Source organism: Brienomyrus brachyistius, chromosome 16, assembly GCF_023856365.1.
Source record: "Brienomyrus brachyistius isolate T26 chromosome 16, BBRACH_0.4, whole genome shotgun sequence".
NCBI lineage: Eukaryota > Metazoa > Chordata > Actinopteri > Osteoglossiformes > Mormyridae > Brienomyrus > Brienomyrus brachyistius.
Genome location: NC_064548.1, coordinates 9,894,247 through 9,920,622, shown reverse-complemented (window position 1 = coordinate 9,920,622; position 26,376 = coordinate 9,894,247). Strand labels below are relative to the sequence as shown.

General features: G+C 49.7%; 1 protein-coding gene across 2 annotated transcripts in view; it reads right to left on the bottom strand.

Moving 5' to 3' along the window:
• Nucleotides 1-26,376, bottom strand: part of adarb1b (adenosine deaminase RNA specific B1b) — a 77,709-nt gene that overhangs the window by 3,563 nt on the left and 47,770 nt on the right. For both annotated transcript variants that reach the window (XM_048978260.1, XM_048978261.1), the window contains 8 exons: nucleotides 14,461-14,535; nucleotides 8,772-9,700; nucleotides 6,326-6,440; nucleotides 5,628-5,796; nucleotides 4,782-4,933; nucleotides 3,635-3,803; nucleotides 1,829-2,010; nucleotides 133-311 (listed from right to left, as the gene is read on the bottom strand). In XM_048978260.1, coding sequence (XP_048834217.1) covers nucleotides 133-311; nucleotides 1,829-2,010; nucleotides 3,635-3,803; nucleotides 4,782-4,933; nucleotides 5,628-5,796; nucleotides 6,326-6,440; nucleotides 8,772-9,700; nucleotides 14,461-14,488 — 1,923 coding nt within the window. In that variant the 5' untranslated portion in view covers nucleotides 14,489-14,535. The remainder of the gene's footprint in view (nucleotides 1-132; nucleotides 312-1,828; nucleotides 2,011-3,634; nucleotides 3,804-4,781; nucleotides 4,934-5,627; nucleotides 5,797-6,325; nucleotides 6,441-8,771; nucleotides 9,701-14,460; nucleotides 14,536-26,376) is intronic.

Sequence of the window (26,376 nt, the reverse complement as noted above, 5' to 3'; positions counted from 1 at the left end):
AATCTAACCAGAAAAATATTATTGTTGTTGTTATAGTGGTGGTAGTAGTATGTTGAGAAGTACTAGGGGTGGTTGCTGTATTGTGGTCCCTAACTGTTCCATGCTGGACTGCAATGTGAAGGCAGGGTGTACCTTGGTGTGCAGGCGCACCCAGCGGCTATAGAGGGCGTGTTTGCAGAGGCGTGAGGGCCGGCCCATGTCGTCCTTCCCCGTGGTGGCATTGATGACCTCCAGTGCCTGGTCACCCACCGCCCAGTTGACACTGAAGTTGGGGGCCTTGCCTGGCTGCCGTGCCTCCGCATTACTGATCCCTGTAGGGGGCGCAGTGGGACAATCACTACAGGGGCCAGAGATTAAGGGGAGCGTCACAGAGCTTAATAAGGTCTTAGCCTCTGGATGTGTCATCCAATGACGACCGGCACCCAGCCGGAACGATCTGCTACGAGCAGCAGGGGGACGTGGTTTCTGCCCCTCCCCCCCACCGCCCTGGCTGGATTAGCCCCCCACCACATTTACCCAGAGGCTCAGGGACATGCACTAGCAGCCCTACCTCAACCACGCAAAGCTCTCTCTTCAGAGACTAGTGGCAGCCACCGTCCTTCACACAAATTTTTTCCCCCATGTGTGACTCAAAGGCGTTTCATCCCCAGGTTCCCTGGAGGCCGGATTCTACAGGGCTGGGCCGGGCCACATCGGACGGCACGCGGCCGAAACATCAGGACCTGCAATTCCGGTTTAATGGGATGAACAGTGCACGGACAGTGTAAGCCTTTTTAAAATTCCTTAACCGGAAAAGGTTAATTACCACTCCATTATCTCACCCAAGGTGATGTGGGAGGAGGGGGAAGGAGGGACATGGCCCCACCAGGAGGAATCGGGGCCTCCTCTCAAACAGACACCTGGGGGTCAGCAACATGCCAGCTGTGCCCTAGGGCCTCAGCGTGTTGCTTTATATTGCATGGACCCCTACCAACAAACCCCCCCCTCCCCCCCCAACAAACACTCTGGCAGTGAGCTGAACACGGGAGATCAGCTGAAATAATGATAAGCCAGTGGGACGGCAGGGAGGGAGTAGCCAGCAAGCCGGAAAGCCAGAACGCAAACAGAGTCTCTCCTCTGTGTAATAACATGCACCCTGCTTTATCTCTGCAGGACACACGGCGTTGTGGACCCTGGGAGTACGGGGGTCCTGGGGGGGGGGGGTGGTGACCAGCACAGTGTCACCAAATCCGGTCACTTCACGGAGAATTCACTCTGAGCGGCCCAGCGCCCAGCCCGCTTAAAGAACCTCTGCCATTTGCAGGAGCTGCTCCTACACAACAGCTCCCCACCCCCCAAGGTTTACCTGGGAAAGGGGGCAATGCCAGGACTCTCCCAAAATACATGGTTCCAAAAATAAAAATTAAACTTTTATGCTTTAAGGAAAGAGAAACCAGCTTGACAAAAATATCTTATAGGCAACGAAAGGCACAAAAGAAACTGAGCCACGTCTCCCTTCAAGACCTCAAAAGATGAAACAAAACTAGACATTTAAGATAAAAATAGAAAAAAAATGACCTTATGAAAGAGGGATTACTGTAAGAAAAATTCTAAGCCAGCTGAGCAAATATCAAGTGAAATCCAGAGCTTGTTAACCCCCACTCTAATATCGAGAACCTGGATTGAGACTATGGATCAAGCACGACCTTTTCCTGGGATTATCACGCATATTTACAGTGATTAAGACAGAGGGGCCGGTGAGGGGGGGCCGGTGAGAGGGGCCCAGAAGGCACAAGGAGGCAGGCTGAGGCTTCCGGCATTTTATAGAACACGAATGCATGTGGCTCACCGCTGAGCAAGGGCCGGTTGAGAGTGAAGGGCTGCGGTAGGTCCTCAATGTCGGCGATGCGCTGGTACATGGCGCGGGACAGGTGGTCGGCGTGGTATAGGCTGCCGAGGATGATGCTGCTGAAGTAGACAGGCTCCGTGAAGTAGCTCATTAGCGAACCCTGGATGCCCACCACGTTCCATCTGCGTCAGGGGGAGAGGGCATACGGCACGGATGAGGAGCTCGGGTCTCCTGACCTCACGTGGGTTACGAGCGCAAGACGGTATCGACCGCGAGGGCACGTGAGCCACACGGCGGTCACATGGCACCATGGAAACGCTCGATGGCCTGATCAAGAAAGATGGGGGAAAAAAAACAAATCAATGCTACCTAGAGTTCTTTCAAAGGCCTGGCATGAACAATGTCATAAGCACTAATTTTTTCCTGCTATTGGTTTTGGGTCTTAAAAAAAAAGTCCCAGGCAGGCCCAGCACGGCAGGAGTTTCCGCAGTGTCAAATCAAAGCCTAATCAAGGCCGGCCGCTCCCCACATCCGGCTGCAGGGGCTTGAGTGATTGGCGCTTGAGTGAAGCAGTGGCCCCCCCCGAGCCCCCGAGCGCCGGCCGGCCGCACTGATCGCCCTCCCGCTCCACATCGAGCCCGCCATCACTAACGAGGGCTTTTGAATCGCTACTCACACGGATGTGGCAAATTGGAACCCTTTTTATCCCTCGGGTGGGGCTTTTAAAGAAACAAATGGGGGTGGCATGGGGACCGGAGGGTTCTGAGGAGGGTGCAGATTCTTGGTCCTCAGGGATGCTGCCCTTTATGCGCTGGACAACTGGTCCATCAATGCTTCCGTTCTGCTGACTCCTGTGGGTCGCTATCCTCGGTTCTGTCTCTCTGGGTTTGGCCGTGCGTGACCACATTCCCCAGGTGCCTGTTTCCGCCTCTGACGTCTTGGGTAACCTTTAACGAGCCCGGACTCCAGAACATAACATCTTGGGAGATGGACTGATAAAGCCAAAGCCAATAACTTGGCAACAGTGATGATGCATGGGAGTGGGCTACAAGCAGTCTACGGCAATGAAGATCCTCCATATGGCTAATTTGCAGTGTGACTATACACCACATGAGGGCGGTCCTGAGCACATCTGAGTAATAGAAGGTTTGCACTGAGCGTACTATGCTTGGCCCGTTCCAGTAAGGTGAAGCCTGACATCATTCTCCATACCATTAGGACAGTCAGTAAATCAATGAATACAAAAACTACAATGCAGAGAGTACCTTCAGAAACTGAGGCAATACTACAATTACACAGGACTATAGCCACTACAACTCACCACGGATCTTGACAAGCTATTCAGTTATGTATTGCTGATCCAAACCTGCTTCCTGTGCGAGTGCTGTACTGATTCTGTGTGATCAGAATAAAAAAGTAGTTGACCAACCAAAGAGGTTTGCTTAATGGGGGGCTGTGCACAGGCTAATGACTAGGTTAATAAAGCTACATGTTGGACCAGGGCCATATTAACACGTCACTGTAGCTCCTGTGACACCATGAATTAATTAACTAAGTCACTAAGCACTAAAACCCATCCTGTCGTAAGTGTCAGCCCATGGGCTTCAAAGGCCAACCATGTGATCATCAAATATATTTGTGGAAAATCAAAGATTTTCTAAGCAAAACATACTTCATGTTTGCCATAGATGCCCAAAGAAAGGTTAAGATTTAGTAAAGTTACGTTTCGGATGTGCAGATCATTTAAGAGTAACTGGAGTTGCACATTTGTTTTAAGCCCCCAGTGCCGAGTTGCGGGAGGCAGACCTTGCAATCTTGTCACTGCAGGACATGGTGAGCAGCCTCTCTCCCTGTAGGACCCCGTCCCAGGTCTGGATGGTGTTGCTGGACCTCACGGGGATGGTGCCCTCCCCAGACTCGATCTTGGTCCTCAGCTGGCCCCGTGCTTTCCTGTTGGGGTGTCTGTCTCCTTGGTCTGTTAAAAGGAACACGGTGCCCCTTTAACATGCATGTCAGGGCAAATTCTCACAGAGCAGCTCTGTAATGAAAATGGCTTCTCCGCTTGGTCTGCAAAAGTCGTTCACATTACAGATGCAAGACTAAAAATCACTCAACACTTTTCTACAGATTTAATTATATTGTTTTAATTAAAATGTAAAATTCTTTGGCTGGTACAAATGTCTTATTTCTGAGCCAACCAAATTTAGATATCACATTTGTTATATATTTTTTTTAATTATTAAATAAAACATGCCTACCACATAAACATTAAGATGGCGTGACAGAATGCAGCTGTGGATGACTGCTTGGCCTAAACCCAAAGGCCATTATCCTGAGGAATTATGTCTGCAATTATCTATTTAAGGGATGATTTGGGGTCAGAGAGCAGGGCCTACCAGCACCCTGGCAGCAGCTGGGTTCAAGGGCCGTACTGAAAGGCCCAGTGCCGATATGATTACTCTGCAGGGCCTGCGGTTCAAACCTCCCGAGCTACACCCTGCACCCAGCTTTCCCTGGTACTGAATTTCCTGTCTGCAAAGTCAATCCGCATTTCAGGTTTCTGTATCATCATGTGTTCTGACTACCTCAAACAGAAAGACACTTATCAGTCCCATTTCTGACTTTGGATTCGTGGTGATGGATCAATCTCCACCCAATAAAATACTTGCGTCTTGAGGCAATACTTAAGCCAGATGAAGTCATGCCATTGAATTAATTAATCCATCAGTTCACTCTGTTTGCTTGTGCTCGCTCTTCAGGACATCCTCCAATCACAGCCCTGTCACCTAGTCTGCTAACTGCTCACCGGACCTGTTTGCATGTCTATTACACTAATGGAACCTATGGGCTCTCGAAATTAAAGAACAAAACATCTGCTTTTGGGTACTGTTTAAGGTGCTGGGACCCTGTGAAGACCAGAGCCACTTCAGTAAATCCGTGCGGCAGAGGCTACCTTCCACACCCGCCTCGTGGGGGGAAAAGATGCGGGCGTCACCGCAGGGTGAGGTGCTGATGTAGAGGTGGAACTGCACGTTGTCCTTCAGCCGGTAGCCGTGCTTGTCGCACCTAGTGAAGATGGACTTCTGTTGCTCCTCTTTGTTGTTGCTACAGGACACGGGGGAAAGGGAGTTTGTAAATCTGCCCTAAAATGGAAGGCAGGGGCTGGCGTACTGTATGCCGTAGGTGAAGTCTGGAAGCACGTCTCAGATGTAAGTCTATATTCTGTTTTATTAGCCTCAGATATAATTCAATTAAGCACCTAATAGGGCTGTTAACGAGGAGCCTGACTAAAAACGGGGAAACCTATTAGCTTTGCAATAACAGAGCTTGTTTGTGGCCATTTAGCAAGGCTCCGATGGAGCCCCGTTTAGCAGGCTGCCACGTCATTCAATCTTCATTAATGTCACACACGCACTGCGGGTCCTGGGGGGGGGGGGGGGGAGGATCCCTGCAAACAAGCCATTCATCGCTAGTTGGGGCCGTGGCGGGAAAAGGGAATGATGAAACTGCATCTGGGGTGGCGTTATGCGGAGTCCCAAGACAGCAGGCGCTGATGGATGGTGGAGTAGGTGTCAAAGTTAACACACCCCCCACACCAAGAAATGAAATTAAGTAACAGATGTGCTAATACAGATGTGTGTGTACCACCTACCATATAGATGCATTTGCTAGTCTTGTACCAGCAGGGAGCAGGCTGGCGCAACAGTCAAATGACAATTACCGGTGTCTGATTTATGGTACAAAAACGGTGCATGTCATTCCCAGGTGGTGGGTGTCTATGGGCGGAGCCTCTCCGTACCTGAGGAAGAACTCCAGCTGAGAGTACAGGTAGCGGATGAGAGAGCGGCGTGCAATGATCTCGGCGTGGCAGTCGTTCAGCGCCAGGCCGCGGTCACTCATGTACTCGCCGTTTATGCACTTGGTCCCTGTGGAGACGCAGATTACCTGGGCCTCCTTCACGTCCGTGCCTGGATCAGGGCGGGTGGAGGGAACCGGGATGAAGGCAGGGCTCTAGGATTTTTTGTTTTTGCATATTTATTGTTACAGTTCCTATACTGTACGGACTCCCAACCTCCTGATGTCCGTGGACTGGTTTATGTTGTGCAAAAATCAAAACATTTGTAAAGAAAAAGTCGTAAAAAAAAAATTTAACTGGTAAAATGGCCAGGGTGGGGGTGCTGGCAGATCAACTGGCTGTTAAATACGTTAAACCATTACAATTTTTTTTCCAGATGTGCACAGCATGCATTAGTGTGAGGGGTCATGAAACATTGAAAATACTGGAATACTGGCCACGGACTGGTACCAGGGGTTGGGAAACCCTACTATATCGCAGTATCTTGTGCTTTATTGCATTGCTTTTTGCCCCAATTGGCCCCCCACCCCCCCAAGTCTCTGTCCACTCCCCTGCAACTGTGGCCCAGGAATTCCGCTGTGCTCTTCCAAACATACAAGACAATAAAATTCAATAAAACTTTGAGGGGAGTGAAGAGGTACCTGTGGTCATGACAACACCGGCCAGGACTTTCCGCCGTGCATGAGGGGACGTGAAGTTGTCGGTCAGCTCGCTGAATTTGTCCACCACCAGACGGGACACGGCATCGGCCAGCACCTGAGACAACGCAGAACAGAGTTTGAGCACCGATCGGTGCAGTTGGCGGCACATGCTGCAAAAGTGCAGCGGGCAAACGTGTCACACGCACTAGCTGAGAGATTTACAGACACACAGAGTTAATGAACTCGCCAGAAATGGCAAAGTGATTGTTGGTGCAGAGCGAGGGAACAGGCATATCTATTAGTGTTACTATGGAAGCACTTGACCTTGAAATGTCATGTTGTTTTTCTTATTTGTATGTTTACAGAATAACAGCCAAATGGTCTTTTTTGCACAGTGCATCTATAATCCAGCCGCTTAAACAGAAGCTATTAAAATTTCTCGCCCAAGGAGTACCCAACATAAACCAAACACAATTTTAAAATACATCCGGGACAACAAATCCCAGCATGCACACTGTAATGGTTTAACTGGGATGGGGGGCGAGAATGACACAGCCCAGCCCTCTCTGTCCATTCCCCTCACGCTTTAAATACAATCAACAATGTAGAAAATTTCGAGCAAAAAAATTGCTGCCCCAATGAGCAGGAATTCAGAGAATGAACTGGGACGTCTGGTCCTGGAACATTCTAGCACTCCAGGTGGTGGTGGGCAGTGTGGGAGACGAAACTCAAGGAGGCGTTTTACTCAGGCGATAAATGCAAACAATCCCATCGTTTAGCATTTCTGCTTTCCTAATTAGTGCAGGCCACACAGAGGGCACCTTTGCTCACGGCAAATTAAATAAATATTCCAGGGTGAAGAACAAATTAGCCAATTAGACAGGAGAAGCAGCATGGTGAATTAAGCATAAGAGCACGTGATCGTGTGTGTGGGGGGGGGAAACCCCCAAGAACTTGGGCGCTAATTGTCGCTTCAAAGTCTGTGCCGGTAGACCTTGTTAGCAGACAGCAGACACCGAGCTCAGGCGTTAGCATTAGCCTGGGTAGCTCAGCCGTACGCTGAAGTTAACGGCTTTGAAGAGAGCAGACACTGAGCTCAGGCGTTAGCATTAGCCTGGGTAGCTCAGCCGTACGCTGAAGTTAACGGCTTTGAAGAGAGCAGACACTGAGCTCAGGCGTTAGCATTAGCCTGGGTAGCTCAGCCGTACGCTGAAGTTAATGGCTTTGCAGAGAGCAGACACTGAGCTCAGGCGTTAGCATTAGCCTGGGTAGCTCAGCCGTACGCTGAAGTTAACGGCTTTGCAGAGAGCAGACACCGAGCTCAGGCGTTAGCATTAGCCTGGGTAGCTCAGCCGTACGCAGAAGTTAACGGCTTTTCAGTAAATCAATTGCCACAACATGGCAGGCCAGTCGAGCGCAACTGGACAGAGATAAAGTGACTTCCTCTTTAGCAAAACCTGGGGCGGGTGCAGACTCTCCCCTATCGACAGACACTTGTTTGCCTTAGACACCGCCTGGCCAGAGGGAGATGCATAACCAGCCGCCATGTTTCGACACCGTCGCTGAGGTGATGTTAATTAAGATTATGGTTTACTTTGACGAGCTCTTATCCGAATCGGGGATTATGGGCCAGGATTAACAGATGTGTGCATAGATGCGCCCCCCACAGACGGAGGACTTTAGCGCTTCAGCTCTGTGTTGACTTCCACCCCGTCACCATCCATCTGTCTGCCTGCCTGCCTGCCTTTCGGCTCTGAAGGACCAACGACTTATCATGCAGAAAATCTCCGAAAAGCACCAGGACCTCTCAAGGAATGTGACGGCCAATACAGCTTGGCAGATTAGTTACTTCTGATTCTGGTTTGTACCGGTCTTTGCCGGTTTAACACACACTGCACTGTTTACACATATGCATCCATCTTCACAACGCTTCCGGACAGCCTTAACTTTAAACGACAGAAACCGTTAATATAACCGTAAATCCGAAAATCTGCAGAAGGGAAGAATCAGTAATAATGTGCTTTAATTCACCAGAGTATATTAGACAGAAGCTTATATTATATTTTTAATTAAAAATGAAATATCAATTTCATGCTCACTCGAAATATTCAGTTCCTTTTGAGAAGAGCCGGTGGCTGGGCCCTTTCAGCTTCTGCATGAAACTCAGACTCGTACTTAAAGCTCTGCTCGCTATTTAAAGATTCCACCACCATCTAATAACGCACAGCGTTTGCGATTCTCAAACTCGGCCACGTCTCCCAAGGCCAGCAGCAGCTTCTCTGCCTGAAACTAAGCTGCTACTCATGAATATTAAACTTGATTTCAAAACAGGGGGGAAAAAAACAAAGTAGAAGAAGAACATTATTTGAGGGGAAGAGTTAGACATTAATGAGAAGAATACCCAAAAGGCAGCAGGCGACTGGCCTACTTTATACGCGGATGGTACCTGTGGCAGGTGTAGCTGCAAGCCCTCGCGGGGGATGGGCTGGCGAGAGGGTGTCTGGTCCAGTTGCATGTTGAAGAGCGCTGACAGGGCAGCCTGAGCAGCACGTGCCTTCGCCAGCTTCTTGTTGCGGCCCGAGCCCTCGAAGGTCTGTGTGTCCACCGTGACGGCCATGACGAAGTTCTTGGCGTGGCTCTCGCCGCTCTCTGACACAAATTCATACTTGAGGCCCGGCCGCAGCTCGTTGAGGATCATCACGGGGTTTTTGCCGCTGGATGGCGTGGCGAAGGCTGAGGGTGCCGGCAATGGTGACTGGGCCAGGCTGTTGGCGCCGGCTGTTGTTGGCAGGGGGTACTCCCCCAAGGGACCAAAAGAGCCGTTGCCGTTGGACGCCAGGTAGAAGGTCTCCTCGGGGGGTGCTGGCGTTTCAAAGCCATTGAAGAGCATGTCGGGGAAGTCAGCCTGGTCGGAGGTGAAATCGGTGTTGACGGTCAGCGTGCGGCCCATGGCCAGATGTGCCTCGGATGCATTGGGGAACTGCACAAAGGAACGCAGTGCCTTCTCGGCCGCGCTCAGCTTGGCCTTCTTCTTGGTGGGGCCAGAGCCCTCAAAGAGCTGCCCGTTGACCTCAACGGTCATGACGAAGACGGGCGCATGCACGGGGCCCGTCTGTGACAGCAGCTTGTACTGCAGTCCTGGACGGATCTCGTTCAGCTGCATCAGAGCGTTCTTGGGCAGCACGGGCCCCGGCGTTTTCTTGCGCTTCTTGGGCCGAAACTTGGAATGCGCATGCCCATTATTGCCCTCCTCTAGGGGGCGCTTGCGGCCGCCCCCACCGCTGCCATTCGGAAGCGGAGTCGCCTCGCCCGTCCCCTCCTTGGAGGAGACGTTGTCCAGGTTGCGGTTTTCCTTTACGTCGGTGCTGCACGAACCTGCGGTGCCCAGAAAGAGTAACTTACAACGCCTTCGTTGCAGGACCTTGTAAATGCAAAATTTAACAATTCCTTTACCGCTCTTTGTGACTGAACGGGTGATGTGTGTTCCTCATCTAATTAAAGGGGGCAGTGGGGGAGGGGAGCTTACTGAGAATTCAACAGACTTTTAGATGAGGCGTCACACAAAAGTAGCACAGAAACAGTTACACAGGCAAAATGTAATTAAAAGACCAGGCCAGAAACAGCATAGTCTTTTCAGGACCTTGCAGTCGACTGTGAACAGTACAAACAAATTAGATCAACCACAGTAAACAAAAGCTTGCTGCTATAAAGATACAAAAATAATTTTCAAAAGCATTAAAATGAATAAATTTAAAATGCATAAATAAAATTTTATAAAGTAGACTTTATTCATATCTGATGCCCTTAATTATTTAAAGAATAAACTATAGGGAGAAAAATTATCAAGCGTGGGATAGTGAAAGGGTGATTTTTATAGCACATGAAACGGTGTCTTCTCTTATGGTGCTAGAGCCAGTGTGTGTACTGGATTGGGTTGGGGGGGGGGGGGGGGGTTGGTGACACATGGGGGCAGGTGGGCAGTAATGTTGAGGGGTGGGGGTAGGATGAAAGAAGCAGATTGACTTAGGGAACTTTTGAGACACAGGTGAGACCGCACCCATCACCCGGATGCTGCTCTGATCAGACTGTCATGGGAACAGGGTGTTGTTATAGTGAATCACGATGTTAACCCCACAACGTCAACCGGCTTAACTGTCATGGGACTGAGTGGGGGGGGGCAGGGGGGGGCGGCGGGGCAGTTTGCAAGGAACACACATCACCCTGTCACGTCCACAAAGCTGATGGAACGTCGACTAAATTTCCATTTATAACATCCTTCAGCAAAAGCTCCATAGGTTACTCCTTTGGGGGGGGGGGGAGAGAGAGAGAGAGAGAGAGAGAGAGAGAGAGACAGAGAGGGAAAGAGAGACAGGCATGAGAGAGAGAGGGAGAGAGATACAGGGAGGGAGAAAGAGAGAGAGAGAGCGAGCTTGGCGTGGGAGAGAAGGGAGGCAGGCAGGTGAAGAGGGCACGTCACAGAGAGGAGCAGATGGGAGGAGGCGCCCCAGGAGAAAAGAGAGTTAAAAAACTGAGAAAAAGAGCAAATATCACAAAAACCAACTGGAAGACAAATTTAGAAACATATTTCACCATCCTGGATTCAGTTGCACGGGATCTTACACAGAAATAACTATATCATTAGTAGCCAGTATACTATGTTAGTCCTGCAGAAAATGTCTAGTTAGCATGAACCCTGCTGCACGAGGGCCCCAAACCAGCCAGGTCTCGGTCATCCGCATGGTGGGGCCTTCGCTCTTCTGAGGACGTTTTTAGAGTCAAACTTCAAAACCAGTGAACCAATTACTTTTGAAAGACACTCATAATCACCAGGCAGCTATTAAATTGCGTGGCTTGACCTTCAGGTGGAATAGTAGTTCTGCTCCTGGATACTTTGCATAAAATATTCTTGGAGTGCATTTGGAGGTTTTCTGTGTGTGTCACTGTACATCTCTGTTTGTGTGTGTATGCACGAATGAGCCCTGTGTGTGTGTGTGTGTGGGGGGGTTATGTATATATTATTTGGAGAGATTTGGTCGCCACAATGAGACACTCATAATCACCAGTTATTTTGAAATTGACCTCAATGGTCATGACTATTTTTCAGTCCCTACAATAGGAAACTCAATTTGCTAAAAGTCTGTGACTGCAATAAAAAAACTAAGTCTTATATTTTGTTTGGATACTTATGGTTAAGGTTAGGGCTGGGTAGGGGTTAAGGTCGTCACTGTTGAGTTTTAGGTTTCCTCATAGAAATGAATAGAGAGTCCCCACAAAGATATGAATACAAATGTGTGTGCATGTGTGTGTGTGTGTGTGTAAGAGTGACAATGACTGTACTGGTATTTGAGGGATGGAATTTAGGATAGCGAATGATGAGGTGGCCTCCAGGAGAGCAGGGCATCCTGGGGAGGCTGCGAAATACTGTATTAGAAATGTGGCTCTAAGCACAAAAACATTCTGGCCAGAACCAGCAGCTAAGAGGCAAGTCACACATTTAGGTACAGCCCTACACCAAGCGGAACCCCATGAAGTCCAGTTCTGGAAGGAACCACAGCTTAAAGGGGTCAGGAATGGCTCTATTCAGTTTGCAACCTTACTGTGCCCGTTATAATTACATTCCTTAGGTCACTTAACACAAACACACACATTTCAGTTTGAATATTTAGTGAGACATTAATTTTTCAGACTACGCCAAATTCATGTAAAGTGTCACTGTGCTCAAGGGAAACACACTGGCCTGTATTATATACATGGAAACTCTACACAGAGCAGCACATTCTAAGAGTGGTCAGGCCAGCTGAAGTTTAGATCAGATAAACTGGGAACCGATGAAAAAAATATTTGGTTGGGGAAGGTAAGAGGGGCCTCCAAAAGTGCCTGCAGGCTGGCGGATGGGGGGACAATATTCTATTGCACACACACCACATTCACCTGCATTCACCTCCAACTACCTAGTGTCCTTACTGTACATCCTCAAGCCTCCAAGGGTCACATGTTACAACCATAAATACCTCAGTTACTGCTGAGAACCAGACCATTACAGGCATTCATAGTCATACCCAACATTTCACAGGAAGAAATATTTAACAACATCCCTCTTACAGCCTGGAGTGACAGCCCAACTTCAAGCACATAAGAGAAGCGGCTTTTATTTTTAATTATATGGACGTAGGGCTCCTCTGCTGAGCTGTCCTTGTATGTCTGCTGTGTGAATACTTACCTGCCTTTGTGCTGCACCGGATGACGGCCCTGTTTTTATGTGAGAAGAAGCTTGGCCCAGTCCTGACCGTCTGTTGGTCACTCTCACCGTGTTATCGGCACCCACACCACCAGGGTTGTTGTGTTATGTATGCTCTGTCCCTATCAAGGGGATGGGGGGGGGGCTACAGTTTCTCCTGGTGTCAACACTGCATACAAAAACCGAAGACAGTTTCTTCTGCCCTAAACCTGTAATATCAGGGAACAGGGAGGTAGGATATTATGGGCCAGACTTTGGCTTAGTCACGTCTGCTGTGATCATGACATCCCAGGCCAGCACCTTCGGACACAAGGAAAGCAGAAATGTCAGTCTCACGGCCGTGTCCCAGACGGCAACGTGATCTGACAGCTCGCCCACCATGGAGGTCCGAGGGGGGGGCCCTCCTGGGAGCGCTGCTCAAAGAATGGGGGGCACTGACAATAGATTTAATAGCGTGTCACAGCCCAGTGAACAAAGCCACACACTCTGGAACCACAATGGTTCAGGTCCCAGCTATGGCTCGTCTCAAACTTCTGAAAAACTTTCTCAAAATCCTTATGTAAGACTTTCACTGCAAGGAGCAACCTTTCAGAAAGTTTCCTTCACTTCCTTGATTGGCCTTTCCTCCGTAAGCTTTTCATGGAACGGGTCTTCATGCTGAGGATGTACATCTCCCCTAATTGGCTGTACGTTCTTTTAACGTTCCTCTAGGTTTAATCAAAGGTTTCAGCGAGAAACTCTACAGCTATTTAAACATTCTCTAGAAACTTGTCACATGGGTATAGGAGGGAGAGAGATGTCTGTACACTAAAATGAATACTTTTTCTGTGGCTTTCAATTAGTCACGAGCAGTGAAGAAGGTGGGGATGATGAAGACGTATCTCTCATTTCAGGGCCTCTGTACAGTCACTGAAGCTCACCCCTCCCATTGGGGGAACGCCAGTACAAAGCTAGCATCTCCAGGACCAGGGTCCTCGAGACTAAAGTCGCCCCACACATCTCCTGAGAAGCTGTCTCAATCCAGTAGTGCATTACCAGTTCTCGGTGCATCTGTTTCGAACAAACGGGAAGCGACGGTCCGGCTCTGGGCATGGCGGATCTGAAGCACGGCTTCCATCAAAGCCCTCTGCTGGCACGCCACCCGGCAGTGCCATGCCATCCCGACTCATTATCCATTCGCTCTGAAGGCATCGTTAACGAAGAAACTGAAGAGAGCCATATAATAATTAGGAGCACGGGATGGAATACCAGCGTGACGGATCCGACACGTCTCGCTTTTTTTTACCCTTTAATAATTCCATGTGTGCTGGCTCTATTTGGAAATGCATATCCTTCAAATTCCTTTTTTTTTGGGGGGGGGGGGTATGGGGCAGCAGCAGACCAGGGCCCCCTGCACAGGTTTGTAGCCTGAGGGTGGCTGTTCATACATCTTACATAAATGCAGGAGCAGCCTATTTATCGCCTGCATAGATATGGGGGGATGGGCGGGGGGGGGGGGGGGGGGATGACACACCTCATTTGATGGCCTGAGCACAGGAAAATGCAGGAATAGGCATCTAACTTAAGCAAACCGCTGTATATCAAGCAGGACTCGGACTTAACGTCCCTCCAAGGCAGACCAGCTTAGTGACACTGGCACTGGCTCAAAGCACTGCATTGAACCCGAGTACAGGAAACCCCAGGGGACCTGAATGACACGCAGCCCAGTCCGCAAGCGGACCTCTACACTCCGTGGTCCCGTTTTTCACAAAAAGCCTGTGCACCTGTAAGCGAGTACCGATTCCCTAGACTGAGGTAACAGGGCGGTTTCCCCTTCTTCAAGGGGGAGGTCCAGTTTGGAGAACAGGCCCGGCCAGCTAGGGGTCAGAACAGGACCGTGCTGGTGAGATGGACTCACTCATGTTCTCCTCTTCATCCATATCCATGGCGAGGCACTTCTGCTGGCTCCGAGGCTGGCGGGCTACGGCTCGACCTGAAGGAGGAATGTGGGGGGGGGGGGGGGGGGGGTGGGGAAAGTGAGAAAATACTTTTTACTTTAAGATTAAAGTACAAATAAAATAATCTCAGTGCGGGAGAGATGTGCTGACAGGTCGTAATAGCGGGAAGCTGTCTACTGACATCCATATCCATCTCTGCATGGGGACCGGCAGGGAAAACACCGCTACTGACACAGACAAGCTTTTAGACGGCGACAATGACATCAGGCCGTGTTACCTGCGTGGTCAAAACAGAGCACTGTCACTGCAAGGTGACAGCAAGGTGACAGCGTTTATAGGATCTGCTCATTGCCATTCGAAGGACTTTCTGACGAACGCTCACGATCATAGGCCACGTAGTCTGATCATGCTACGTGACTGAGGGCAGAATATCAACGCAATGAGCATCACGTGGATATGCTCGCCATTTCGAACTCAATACTCATGATCCTATTTCTCCAACATTAGCAGTTTTTTTTTTTTTTTTTTGCAGTTACTTTGCGAATACGATGTAATTGATTTCTTTTTACAGAACTGCAACTGTAAGTACTGCAGAAGATATAAACGAAAAGCCTTCTAGAAATAAAACTTTTTGGCCACTAATTCAAATCTCCTCAGGTAATAGCAGTTTCCGGATCCCTCCGTGTAATGAGTTAATACACTCTGCATGCCATGATGTCAGTGGGAGGGAACGCTGAAAGCAACCCCGACCATTCAGCTGCACGCTGCTTTGAGTGCCCCCTTGTCTCCTTCCCCAGCTCTAAGAGGGGCGTGTCACACATAATTACAGACTAGATTAGCACAGGACTAATTCAGCAGCCCTCTGGCCAGGTAGGAAGGTGTCCAGAAAGAAAACGGCACCTTCTTAAACGTGGTCACCAGCTTCCTGGCAGGATGTCTGCAGTGTCAGATGGGCAGTGACGGCATTCACCACCATTCAAACCACACAACTGCCCCCTGTTGGCTGCAAACTGTCACTACAGTAGGGGGCAGGGGGCCTTAGGAACAACAGCCATGCAGACGGGGGGAGGGAGGCCACTGGTAACCTAATGGCACCGCGGAGCTGCCTGAGCTGGAAACGGGGGTCTGGGGGAGAGTGCGAAGGAGGTAAACGGGACAGGACTGCAAGGACAGTTTAAGGAGCTGAACCGGACCGGACTGGTTGCAGTGCCCTTGCCAGGGGGCAGGGTGACACTGTGCTATTGAGCTCTGGACCTACATCAGCGAAAAGGATGGGCGGGGTGGTGGGAATCGATACTATAACAGTAAACCAGAAAAACAGCCTTCAGCCAACATCACTCAATTTTACCCTGGACACTCCAAGTTATCCTACAAAATTTTTATTTTTGTTCCGTTGTTATCCTTTAGGCCACCTTATAGTTTTGCCAATGGCAATTCTATTAATAAATTACAATTTAGCTCATAAACCTCGTCATACGCTACAACAGAGCCTTCCAGGACTTAGCGATGAGCAGTAGTTGTTTCCATGCCCTGACCAGGATGAATCGTATAAATTCCTGGAGCTCTGAGGACAGGACAGATCATGTGACCAGCCAGCAACGATTTTTTATTTTTTACTCTATTTATTCATTTTACCTTACTTCTTGGGTCCAAAGACGGTGAGACAATTTCAGAAGCAGAAGCGGCTCCACCCGAGCATGAAGGACGTCTCTGAAAGGCCGTGGTTATAGAAATATCTGCCAAATCTGCTCTTATCAGACGGTGGGGAGCTTTATTCATGGATGTAATGACATCCCTAAGTGACAGCACTGAAACAGGCAGGCCAGGACCCAAACCCCAGCAAGACCGATACAGCCAGCCTGATGGGAGGGGTGGATCCGCATTTCCCAACACGCTATGGTGAGGCGAGCCCCACCCTTCATCAGATTTTAATGCCTTATCTGTGTGAAGTCACGGGTCCACGGCGCCTGAATTTCGATGCGCGCGACACAAAACGCTCCCCGAATCGTCACGTTCGACTTCCAGCAGAGTTAAAAACAGGTTTTTTTTTTTGAGGTGGGGAGGGGTGAGGGTGGGGGAGAAGAGATGAGGGATTTCAGAGGTAAAATAGGCCTGTGTCAATCTCTCCAGCGGGAGGGAAATAAGGTGTCTGATTTGTCTTTCACCCCGCGCCCGTCTGCCGCCCCGAGATAGCGGCACTGTTTCGGTGGAGAGAACGGCGGCCGTCAGGCCCAGAAGCCGCGAGTTTAATAAAACTTCATCCCAGGGAGGAGGAGGAGGAGACAACAGGGAGATAAAAAAAAAAAAAAGCAATTGCATTTCAGGTAAAAGCGAATCGCTTTGTGCTCATAAACCGTGCGGGCAAAAAAAAAGCGAGCCAGAGGGAGCTGTGAAAGGCACCGGCAGCATGGAGGCTATAAGCAGGATTGTAGAGGCTGGTACGGAGATACGGAGCGTCTGACCTCATCAGTGTCGCTTGGAATAAATTAATCAAAAAAGCGAAGCAGCCCACCTCACACAACGCAGGAAAGGGACTCGTGAGTGCTGGCTATGGGCCGGACTGGAAGGGACCACGCCATACCAAAGATCATCAGAGAGTGTTGATCGAGGTCAATGCAAGCTTCTTCAACATTGTTAAAACAGCATTGTTTAAAGATCTGGTCCCCTGGACAGTCGCTGCTCTCCCCCCATTCAAATCCACATCTGTTACCCCATCCATAACAAGTTTGCAGGCAAATCTTACATGAAAAAAACATATACAAGGACGTAATTCCTGCATGAGGCACCGGAATCCTCCCAGCGTCTGCCTCCAATCGGTGACACTTGTCTTCACTGAGGGATGGAAGCCGGACAGCACCCTACATCAGCTGAGAAATTAAATACCCACTTGCCACTTCATGGGGTAGATCTGTGCAATTATTTGCTTTTTTTCTAGTGTGAATTGAACAGCACTCCATGGACACCGCATACCCAACGGCCTGACCATGCCCTGTTGTCGTCATGTGGCAAATATGACTTTAAAGCTGCAATGCCAGACTTTATTTTCAGAATTTATTTGGCAAAACCGAACACGATACATCTTGACTTCTGACACAGGCACATAGTGCACAGGCACATAGTACATAGAACAGGTCTTTGCAGCATCACCACGGTTAAAAATCCATGTCAGGCTACAGTGATCTTGGCATCTAACGACAAGAAGCCCGGTCCCAAGGGGTGGGGCATTTCAGGCTCAGCCAATCAAGCTACAGTTTCTAATTACTCTGCTCATAATGACCAGTGGGGAACAGAGTCATTAGGGGGGGGGACTCATGTGCCCCCCATGCTTTAAAGAGTTTCTCCCAGTACTGTAACCTCCTCAGAACTGTCGCCTGGCATGGACCTCGAGGAAGCGACGTGGCGTCCAATCATGCTGCAACATTAGTCATCATTATCATCAGAGCATCAACCCTTTCAGTCTCTCCTCACCAGTGGGGGTCATGGGGGATGATCTTGACACACTATGGTGACAGTACCATCAGATGTTCCTCATAGAGTATGGCTCTCTCCTGCTCAACTCTGTCTAAAGCGCCACCACAACAAATGTGAAGCTTCTCAGGTAGTAGGACGTGACTGGAGGGCCAAAATGTATCCATCCTGCACCTGCCCATCACGGGGAGCCTGAGACAGCACACTTTGAACACCATGCTTCATAGGAGATCAGCTTTCTGTGGGGGGGAGTAGAGGATGAGCACGGGACATGGGGAGGCCTTGGATGCCCTTGCTGCTCTCTGTCCTTTACACTCTCTCTCTCTCTCTCTCTCTCTCTCTCTCTCTCACACACACAAACACAGACACACACATGCACAAATGCACATGCGCACGCGCACGCACACACACACACACACACACACACACACACACACACACACACACACACACACACACACACACACAAACACACACTCCTCAGCATTCCCCAATTACAAATTCTGAAACCAAAATCTGCCTGATGGTGCCGCCCCTACCCAGCCTGAGGTGAGTTTCACTGATTCACTTGAGGGGGGACCTTTATGTCCCACAGTGCCCCCTTCCAGACAGCTGTGGATTTACATGACGTCATTAGGCTCTATCACCAGGTGTGATATGAAGGCCATGGGGGGGGGGGGTTCTGGGACCTACTCTATGTCCTCCCACCCCCGACATTTTAATCTCCCTGTCGCTCATTGTTCTTTCTGACAGGGAGTGAAACTCGCTATTCTGGTAATGATGCAACAGCAGGCAACTGCCAATGCGACGGATGGCCGGCACGGTCCTGTGTGACCCGACCGAAGCTGGGAGCCGACAGGAACATGCTCCAGACTGAGGAGATGCAGTCCCTGTCCCAAAAAGGGCCCGCCCCCCCACACCAACAAAGGGACTTGGGATCCCACTCGCAAGATAATGGCTCAGTACTTAGCTAGTGGACTGAAAAAATAGCATAGATACAGTAATCTGGCTAGTGAGGTGGGTACAGGGTGGGGATTCACTACCTGATGACATGGTGGCTGGGAGGAGCCATGACAGTCACACGTCATGATCAACCCTCCCGCCCCCGTTCAAGTCCTCCCCCATCTGGCAGCATTTTGTGGCCTTTCAAAAGGGCGCACCAGAGTGGGCAGAGTTCCGAACCGGCTAGGAGAGACAATTACATACCATCAAAGATCCCCGAGGATACAGCAGGCCGAGCGCAGTGCCTGGGAAGCCTGGGTTTCTACGGAAACCAGCAGCCAGAGCACAGCTGCATAAACAGCGCAGCCGCAGGCGCCCACCCCAGATGCCACCAGGCTAAGGCAGCCCCATGGACCCAGCCCCACGGATCCGGCCCGCATGCACCTGTGCAGTGTCAAGGCTCCGCCCCACCGAAGGGCCACTTTAAAGTTTGACAGCCGTAACTACCCAGCCGTAACTACCCAGCCGTAACTACCCAGCCGTAACTACCCAGCCGTAACTACCCAGCCGTAACTACCCAGCCGAACGGGGGGAAAAAAAATCAATTCTGCACAAAAAAGAGAAATGTTACACTGCGATCGAATATTTTACCTCACACAGGACCTTTCATTACAGTGTCATTACAGTGTCATTCGCTTACATTGACCCCTGAATACGCTGCTCGTCATCTGAGCACTACCCAAAAAGAGAGGCCAGATCACAGCGCGCTCAAAGAAAGGTAATCATGGCCAAAACTATGGAGCATATTATGGGATGCCTGTCACGTCAGAGGAATCATGAGATGTGATTGATAGTGTTTGGGTGCTGGGGAGGGGGGGGGGCAAAGCTTGTGATTTGCCCATCAGTGCTGAATTAGGGGTGGGGGTGGATGGCGCACTCCATTGTCTTCCAGACGGGGCTGTTGTGGGGGGGCGGGGGAGTCCATGTCCACTGGATTGGACAGGAAGTGGGCACCTGCAGAGCTGCCAGATGCTGGACCTTATCTGATTCGATCTCCCTTTCAGATGAATCCTACTGAGGGCTGGAATTGAAAGGTAATTGGACGTGTCCTTCATCAAGGTGCCGGGCATAGAACCCCCCCCCGACACACCGCTCATCACCTACACACTGCTCTGGCCCGAAGTAATGACCCTTAATGTGCTACACGTGCAGCCATGCCGAGCCAGGGGACCTTTAATCGGAAGGGGTCCTCGTATCCAAGGCTGCTTGAAAGGAACTGATGAGGTGTGTGTGTGTAGTAGGGGAGTGGGGGGGGCGGACAACCCACCACTCCCCCCCTGCATGATAGCGACCTTTCACCCATCAGACGGGTCTAGCCACCAGCCACATGGGGCACCTCATTCTGCCTCAATCTTGCAGCCCATTATTTAATTTCGGCACCATACCCACTAATAAGAGATGAGAATTAGGCTGCCAGCTCTCATTCCACTTCACCGGCAAGCACAGCATTGCCTGATCCGCACAGACTTACAGCCGGGTCTGTTAGCAGACAATAAAGAGCAGGAGCACTCCTGCGGCAGCGGCGGTCAGGAACAGGAAGACTGCGGGCGTCACGCCAGGGGAGCGCTTAGTAAGCGCAGTACGAGACACGGCAGCGGCCGTGCTGCGTTATAGGACAACAACACAAATTAACTACATCTCCCCACTGTCTGCGAATGAAGGAAATCAATAAGTACTGCAACACTGACCTTTTCAGACACAAACCATTAAATTGCCAAAAGCATGTGGTGGGGAGGAGGACTGGCAGACTGTCATCCGAGTGGAAAATTTATGAAGGCCCACTGGCGGTGTGAACCGTCGCCTTCAGGACAAGGTCACATCCATGTCCAATGTCAGTCGCCCCCCGGGCGGGAATAAACGGGGGGAGCCCGGATCCTGAATCGGCCGGGCTGACCGTGCAGGCATCCTTCAGAGAAGCCTGGCCGGCAGCGGTGGGGGGGATGTGGGTCACTCACGGCGTCACTGCTCGGCTAATAAAAATCATTTACTGTGCTCTTCAAGGACACTTAGTTCCCGGCAGCCCCCTCCCCCCACCCATGCTCTCAGCAGGACCTGTAAAATCTTTATGACAGCTCTAATTTGTGATGTAGCCCCCAAGCGCCTCGGGAGGGGTATGGGGGGCTGCAGTGGCGGCATATCAATCCAGTGCTCTAACGTCCTAACGGCACGCTAAGGCTAAGGGCACCGGGACGTCTTTAGGCGCTGTACTGTGACCTTGAAGGTGGACCCCACAAACCAAATAAAGGCTCGCCGGGGGGGGGGGGGGGGCAGCCTAATTCTCTTGACCAAATGAAAGCAGAATGAAGTGAACGCAAAGAACAGGGAAAAGGAAGCATCTTGTAAACACAATGTACGTGTGTATGCATCCATCCATCCATCCTCAAACCCGCTTTGGCAGTTAAATGAATTCATCAATCAATGAAAAAACTCCTTTCTAAATGAAAATAGTTTGAGAAACATGAGGAATAATTCACTGTCACCGCTGAAGTGGTTCCATGGGCATAACATCTCTAAAGAAATGAGATCAGAGGGTGAGACTGATTCAATGTCCCCGTCAGGACGGGATGAGGGGACAGGGGTGTTAATGAGTGTGAACAGGAGCGCTGGGCATCAGGGGAGCCTCCAGGAGCCTCTGCGGGTCGAATCGAGTTGAGGCCAAGCCGGGCGCTCTTATATTCCGGGGGGTATTGGTGACAGGGTGGTGCGGGAGCTTGCAGTTCAGGGGGGCGGCGGTGAGGGCAGGGAGGCGTTGGGTGGCAGTGCGGCCGGATGGCTGGCAGCAGATAATGGGGAACGCCAACAGGTTTACGGCAGCCCGCCACCTGGTGGCTATCAGCTGCGGGAATCGGACCGGAGGGTATTCGCGGGCAGGGGAGATGGCAAAGCGCAGCCACTCGCCACTCCTCGTGGGGCAGCCCCTCGCCCTCTGGCAGCTTCAAGCCCCCTTCAAGCCCACCTCGGGGCTTGGGGGAAACAGCAGCACAGGTTACCTACCTGGAGCACAGTGGGCGTGGAAGGGAAGGGATTCTTAATGGAGTTCACTGCTTCTCCCAGATCGTGGCAGGGGAGAGGAACATGGAGAGGGAACCGGGAAATGCTAACGATCGTGTGAGTGCCCCTCCCCTCCCTCACGCCTGTTGTTGGATCCGGCACGGCAGAGAGCCCATCTCCTATCTGAACCCCTCCAATATGAGACATAAATTGGGCCATTTAATAAACTCACAGTTCTGGGGAAGCCCTGAGTCTGTAACCCTCCAACAGAAAGTGATGATGAGTCTTAACATCACCCCCGGCCGGGGTGGCCTCCTGAAAACTGAGGACAGTGCGGCCGTTATGGGCTGCAGCAGATGACCCGCATCCGTAGGCAACATCGGGAAGACAGGAAGCAACTCAATGAATTCGCAGCTGCTGGGAAATCTACTCCAAGGGGGAGAATGGATTAATACAATAACACGAATAACACAAAATCTATATTTTACGGAGCGGCAGTGGCTAGAAAGCAGAGAGTTCTAATCGACGGGTTTCAAGGGGCGTTTTTCTCGCTGGAGGTTTCCCTGACCATTTATCAGGAGAGAAGGCTGTTAGTGCCAGTCTGGAAGAACTGGGGCCAGTCCTTAGGATGGCTCACTCAACTAACGTCTCTGTAGATACGTCTAGAAGCCTCGCTAAGATAAACAATACCTGTTCTTCCATTTGGATGTATGTAATAGTGTATTAATGGCCATCAAAGCGATTCGGCTAATGCCGTTTAGCAAGTGAGGGTGCATAACATCTAAGGAAGACCAGGGAACCACGGCAATGCCTAATGTCTAACATACCGACTGCTAGAAGTCAGAACGCTCACCCTCGCATATAACAGCCGTAGTTCAACATGGCAAATTGCGATAGAGCATTTTCATTACAGCCGCTTCAGAAAAACGTGAGAAGTGGAAGGGAATGCAGTTGACGGAGGGGAGTCTGACGGCCAAGCGGTGGGGGAGGTGAGGCTGCTGGACCCCGTTGGGCTCATTTTTCTAGTGGATTATCAAATAATAAATTTATAAAACGTAATGGGGCCCAGTCTTGGGTTCCAAAAAGCAACCTTTAGGTTACACAACCACGCACATATATGTGTGTGTGTGTATGTAAAAAACACATCCATCCATCTCCCCATCCGTCTTCTAACTATTCACAGTCAAGGTCACAGGGGGCCTAAAGCCCAATATGAAAGCGCATAACAATCACATATAATAAAATATATAATTCCCGTACAGCTCATAATATATATGAAATGAAAAAAAGTGACAATGTCATCTGGAGGACTTCTTGGTAGAGACACAGAATTTGGTGGGGGGGGGGAGTGGTGGTCATTGCAACACCCCTGCTTACTAATCGGACCAGGATCCGCCTCACACGTCTGTCCACCCAGGCTGGACCCCTCCCTCACTTGGGGACACTGTGAAATTTCATTTAATTACCTTAAGGTTAAATGAGCGAGACCTGCACACTAACTATACAATTAAGGAGTAGAAACAGGCAGTCACATGACAGTCACATGAGAGTCACATGACACTAAATGTGCACTATACCCGGCACGCGACTTGCCTTATCTACGGCCCTCAATAATTTAATGTAATGGTTATATGGCTAAATAAGAAAGTGGCTCAACCCCCCACATCCCCCCCAAGGCCAAACACTGAGCACAGTAAGCCTGTATGAAACATGTGTGGTGTCCCTGTACTGGAGGGGAGGGGGGGGGCTTTCTGTATGGCACGGGGGAGGTCTCGCAAACCTCTACACATTCATTACTCCAAACACTCTGAAGTTATAGTAAATACAAATTTATTAGGAGTGTCACGGTACACATATTCAGATGTCACTTTACTATAAGGCTACTCATATAAAGGGTTTATAATCTGGTTATTAATTAGGTTGTAACACTTTGTAAATTATTAATAGACAATTTTAAACAAGTTATAACACTGTTTTCTTTTTATTAATGAGTTACTACCATTTACAAGCAGCAAAAGGGAGCCTTATTGTAAAGTGGTGCCCATATTCGTACATAAAATTACTGGTACGGGTCTTTCGGTTTGGTGCGCAAACGTGCCAAACGAACGCAAGAAAGTGGAAGCTTTGTGTGTTTGTGTGATTCCCCTGAGCGACACTCGGAAAGGGGCGGATGAATCCGCGTCACTATGCATGTGTGTGCAAGTCCTAATGTGAAGCTGGATGTTAAAGTGAATAGAAGTACAGCCCAGGTATTCTTTAAATGCTGCACCATAATGGATATTAATTTTATTATGCTTTGCATTTTTTTTTTTTTGAAAGCTGCTAATGTGAATACAGTACAGATGAGGTACAGTTAGTTTTCTAAATGTGCACCTTCCTGGATATTTATTTTAATTTTAGTTACTTGAGAGAATATTTATTTTGATTTCCTTTTAAGTGAATTTTTTATTTTTTTTTATTAGTTGGTTGCAGGGGCGGCATGGTGGTGCAGTGGTTAGCAATGCTGCCTCACACCTCTGGGACCCGGGTTCGAGTCTCCGCCTGGGTTACATGTCGTCGTGGGGTTTCCTCCGGGTACTCTGGTTTCCCCCCACAGTCCAAAAACATGCTGAGGCTAATTGGACTTGTTAAATTGCCCATAGGAGTGCATGTGTGAGTGAATGGTGTGTGAGTGTACACTACGATGGGCTGGCCCCCCATCTTGGGTTGTTCCCTGCCTCGTGCCCATTGCTTCCAGGATAGGCTCCGGACCCCCCGCGATCCAATAGGATAAGCGGTTTGGAAAATGGATGGATGGATGGATGGATGGATAGTTGGCTGCAGCAGTATCGACAGGGACTTTTTATTTAAGACAGTCATACCTTGTTTTGTAAACCTCTGTTTAATAAAGAAAAGAAGCAATATATGTGTTTTTCTTTTAAGCCCGCAGTACTGAAAACATAGTAAACCATGGCTTTAAAAGCGAGGTACGTACCGAACAGGTACCCCCCTAAAATTTATACATATGTACTTTCAGAATGTTTACACTTTCACCAAAGAAGCTTCCACTATATGAGTGACACTAAAAGCAACTGCCAGGAATATTGATTGATCATATCAGTGTCTCTTGGATTCCAGATTCCAAAAGAAATGCTCAGAAATTCAAGAAGTTCAAGTCTTCCTTTGGCCATTATAACAATCATGGAGTAACCATAGCGACAGGCACTTCCTGTAAAAACAAACATGCTCTGTGACAATGAAATGCAAACCCTGCACCGCACCCCCGATGACCATAATGATGCTATGACCTGCGCTAATTGCCCTCGTTGGCTTGGGGATGAGCTTTTCCAACCTGAATGGAGTAACAGTGCCTCACGCTGGTAACGATACTAAATGCAGGTTAATAAACATCAGCAGCAAAAGGTGAAGAAATAACCATGATGGGTGGCTACACGCCGCAGGTCGCCCCTCGCCTGCTCCTCACCGACACTCTACTTAAATGCATCTGCCCCCCGCCCCCCCCAAGCTCCCCGATCTCACGGCGTAGACGCCATATTAAGATGATGAGCCGTCGCGGTGAGTTAAGCCCCATTTTCATGAGCCGGGGGCTCGATGGCGCCTTTGCATTTAAACTGGAATTATAGCAGAACTATGCACTTCGTCCCGGGGTTGAAGGGCCAATTACAGGAGCCCTTCGCCACAGCTGGCGCCCGCGGCAACCTCACCGCCAGGGGTGTCACTTGATTGCAACTGATTAATCCATTTCCATGCCGATGACGCAGCATAGCTACTTACGGCAAAAAGAGAGACTGGCACAGGTGGGGGGGGGGGGGGGGGGGAGGTTGGAGAGGGGCTACATTCACAATTTATTTTATTTATTTTTTTTAACTTGACATTCATATCCAAAGCAGCTTACATGTTTCCTTTTCTATAGTTGTGTTTTTACTATGTCTAGAAAGACAACAGCAAAACAGCATGGCAGACGCCCCCTGGGTGTCTTTAACTAGTCTGCCACCTGCTGGGCTGGAGCAATAACTGCAGTTCTCAATTGTCTCTCTGTGATAGTGGCTAAGAAATAGAGAACTGAGGCAGAGGAGTGATATACAGACATCGACTCCTCTGCGCTCCCGCCGTGTCACTCTCTGATAAGACAGCTCCTCTTCTATGTGCTACAGGTTACGCCCTTCAACAAGTCCGTCTGAAATGTGCTAACAGAGAGCATGTTAAACCAGCAATAAAAAAGGAACATCTTTTTGCCCACCCCTCCCAGTGAGTAATGCTACCAGCAGTGACAGGGTAAAATTTACTGACTTGGGGACAGCGAGGGCTGTGATAACAGGGCTGGGTTAATCCAGCAATAAGTACTGAAGCGCTGATTTTCAGCTCCAAATAAAAGCTCCTAAGTAATGAAGAGTACCATGGATTCTTGCAGGGAA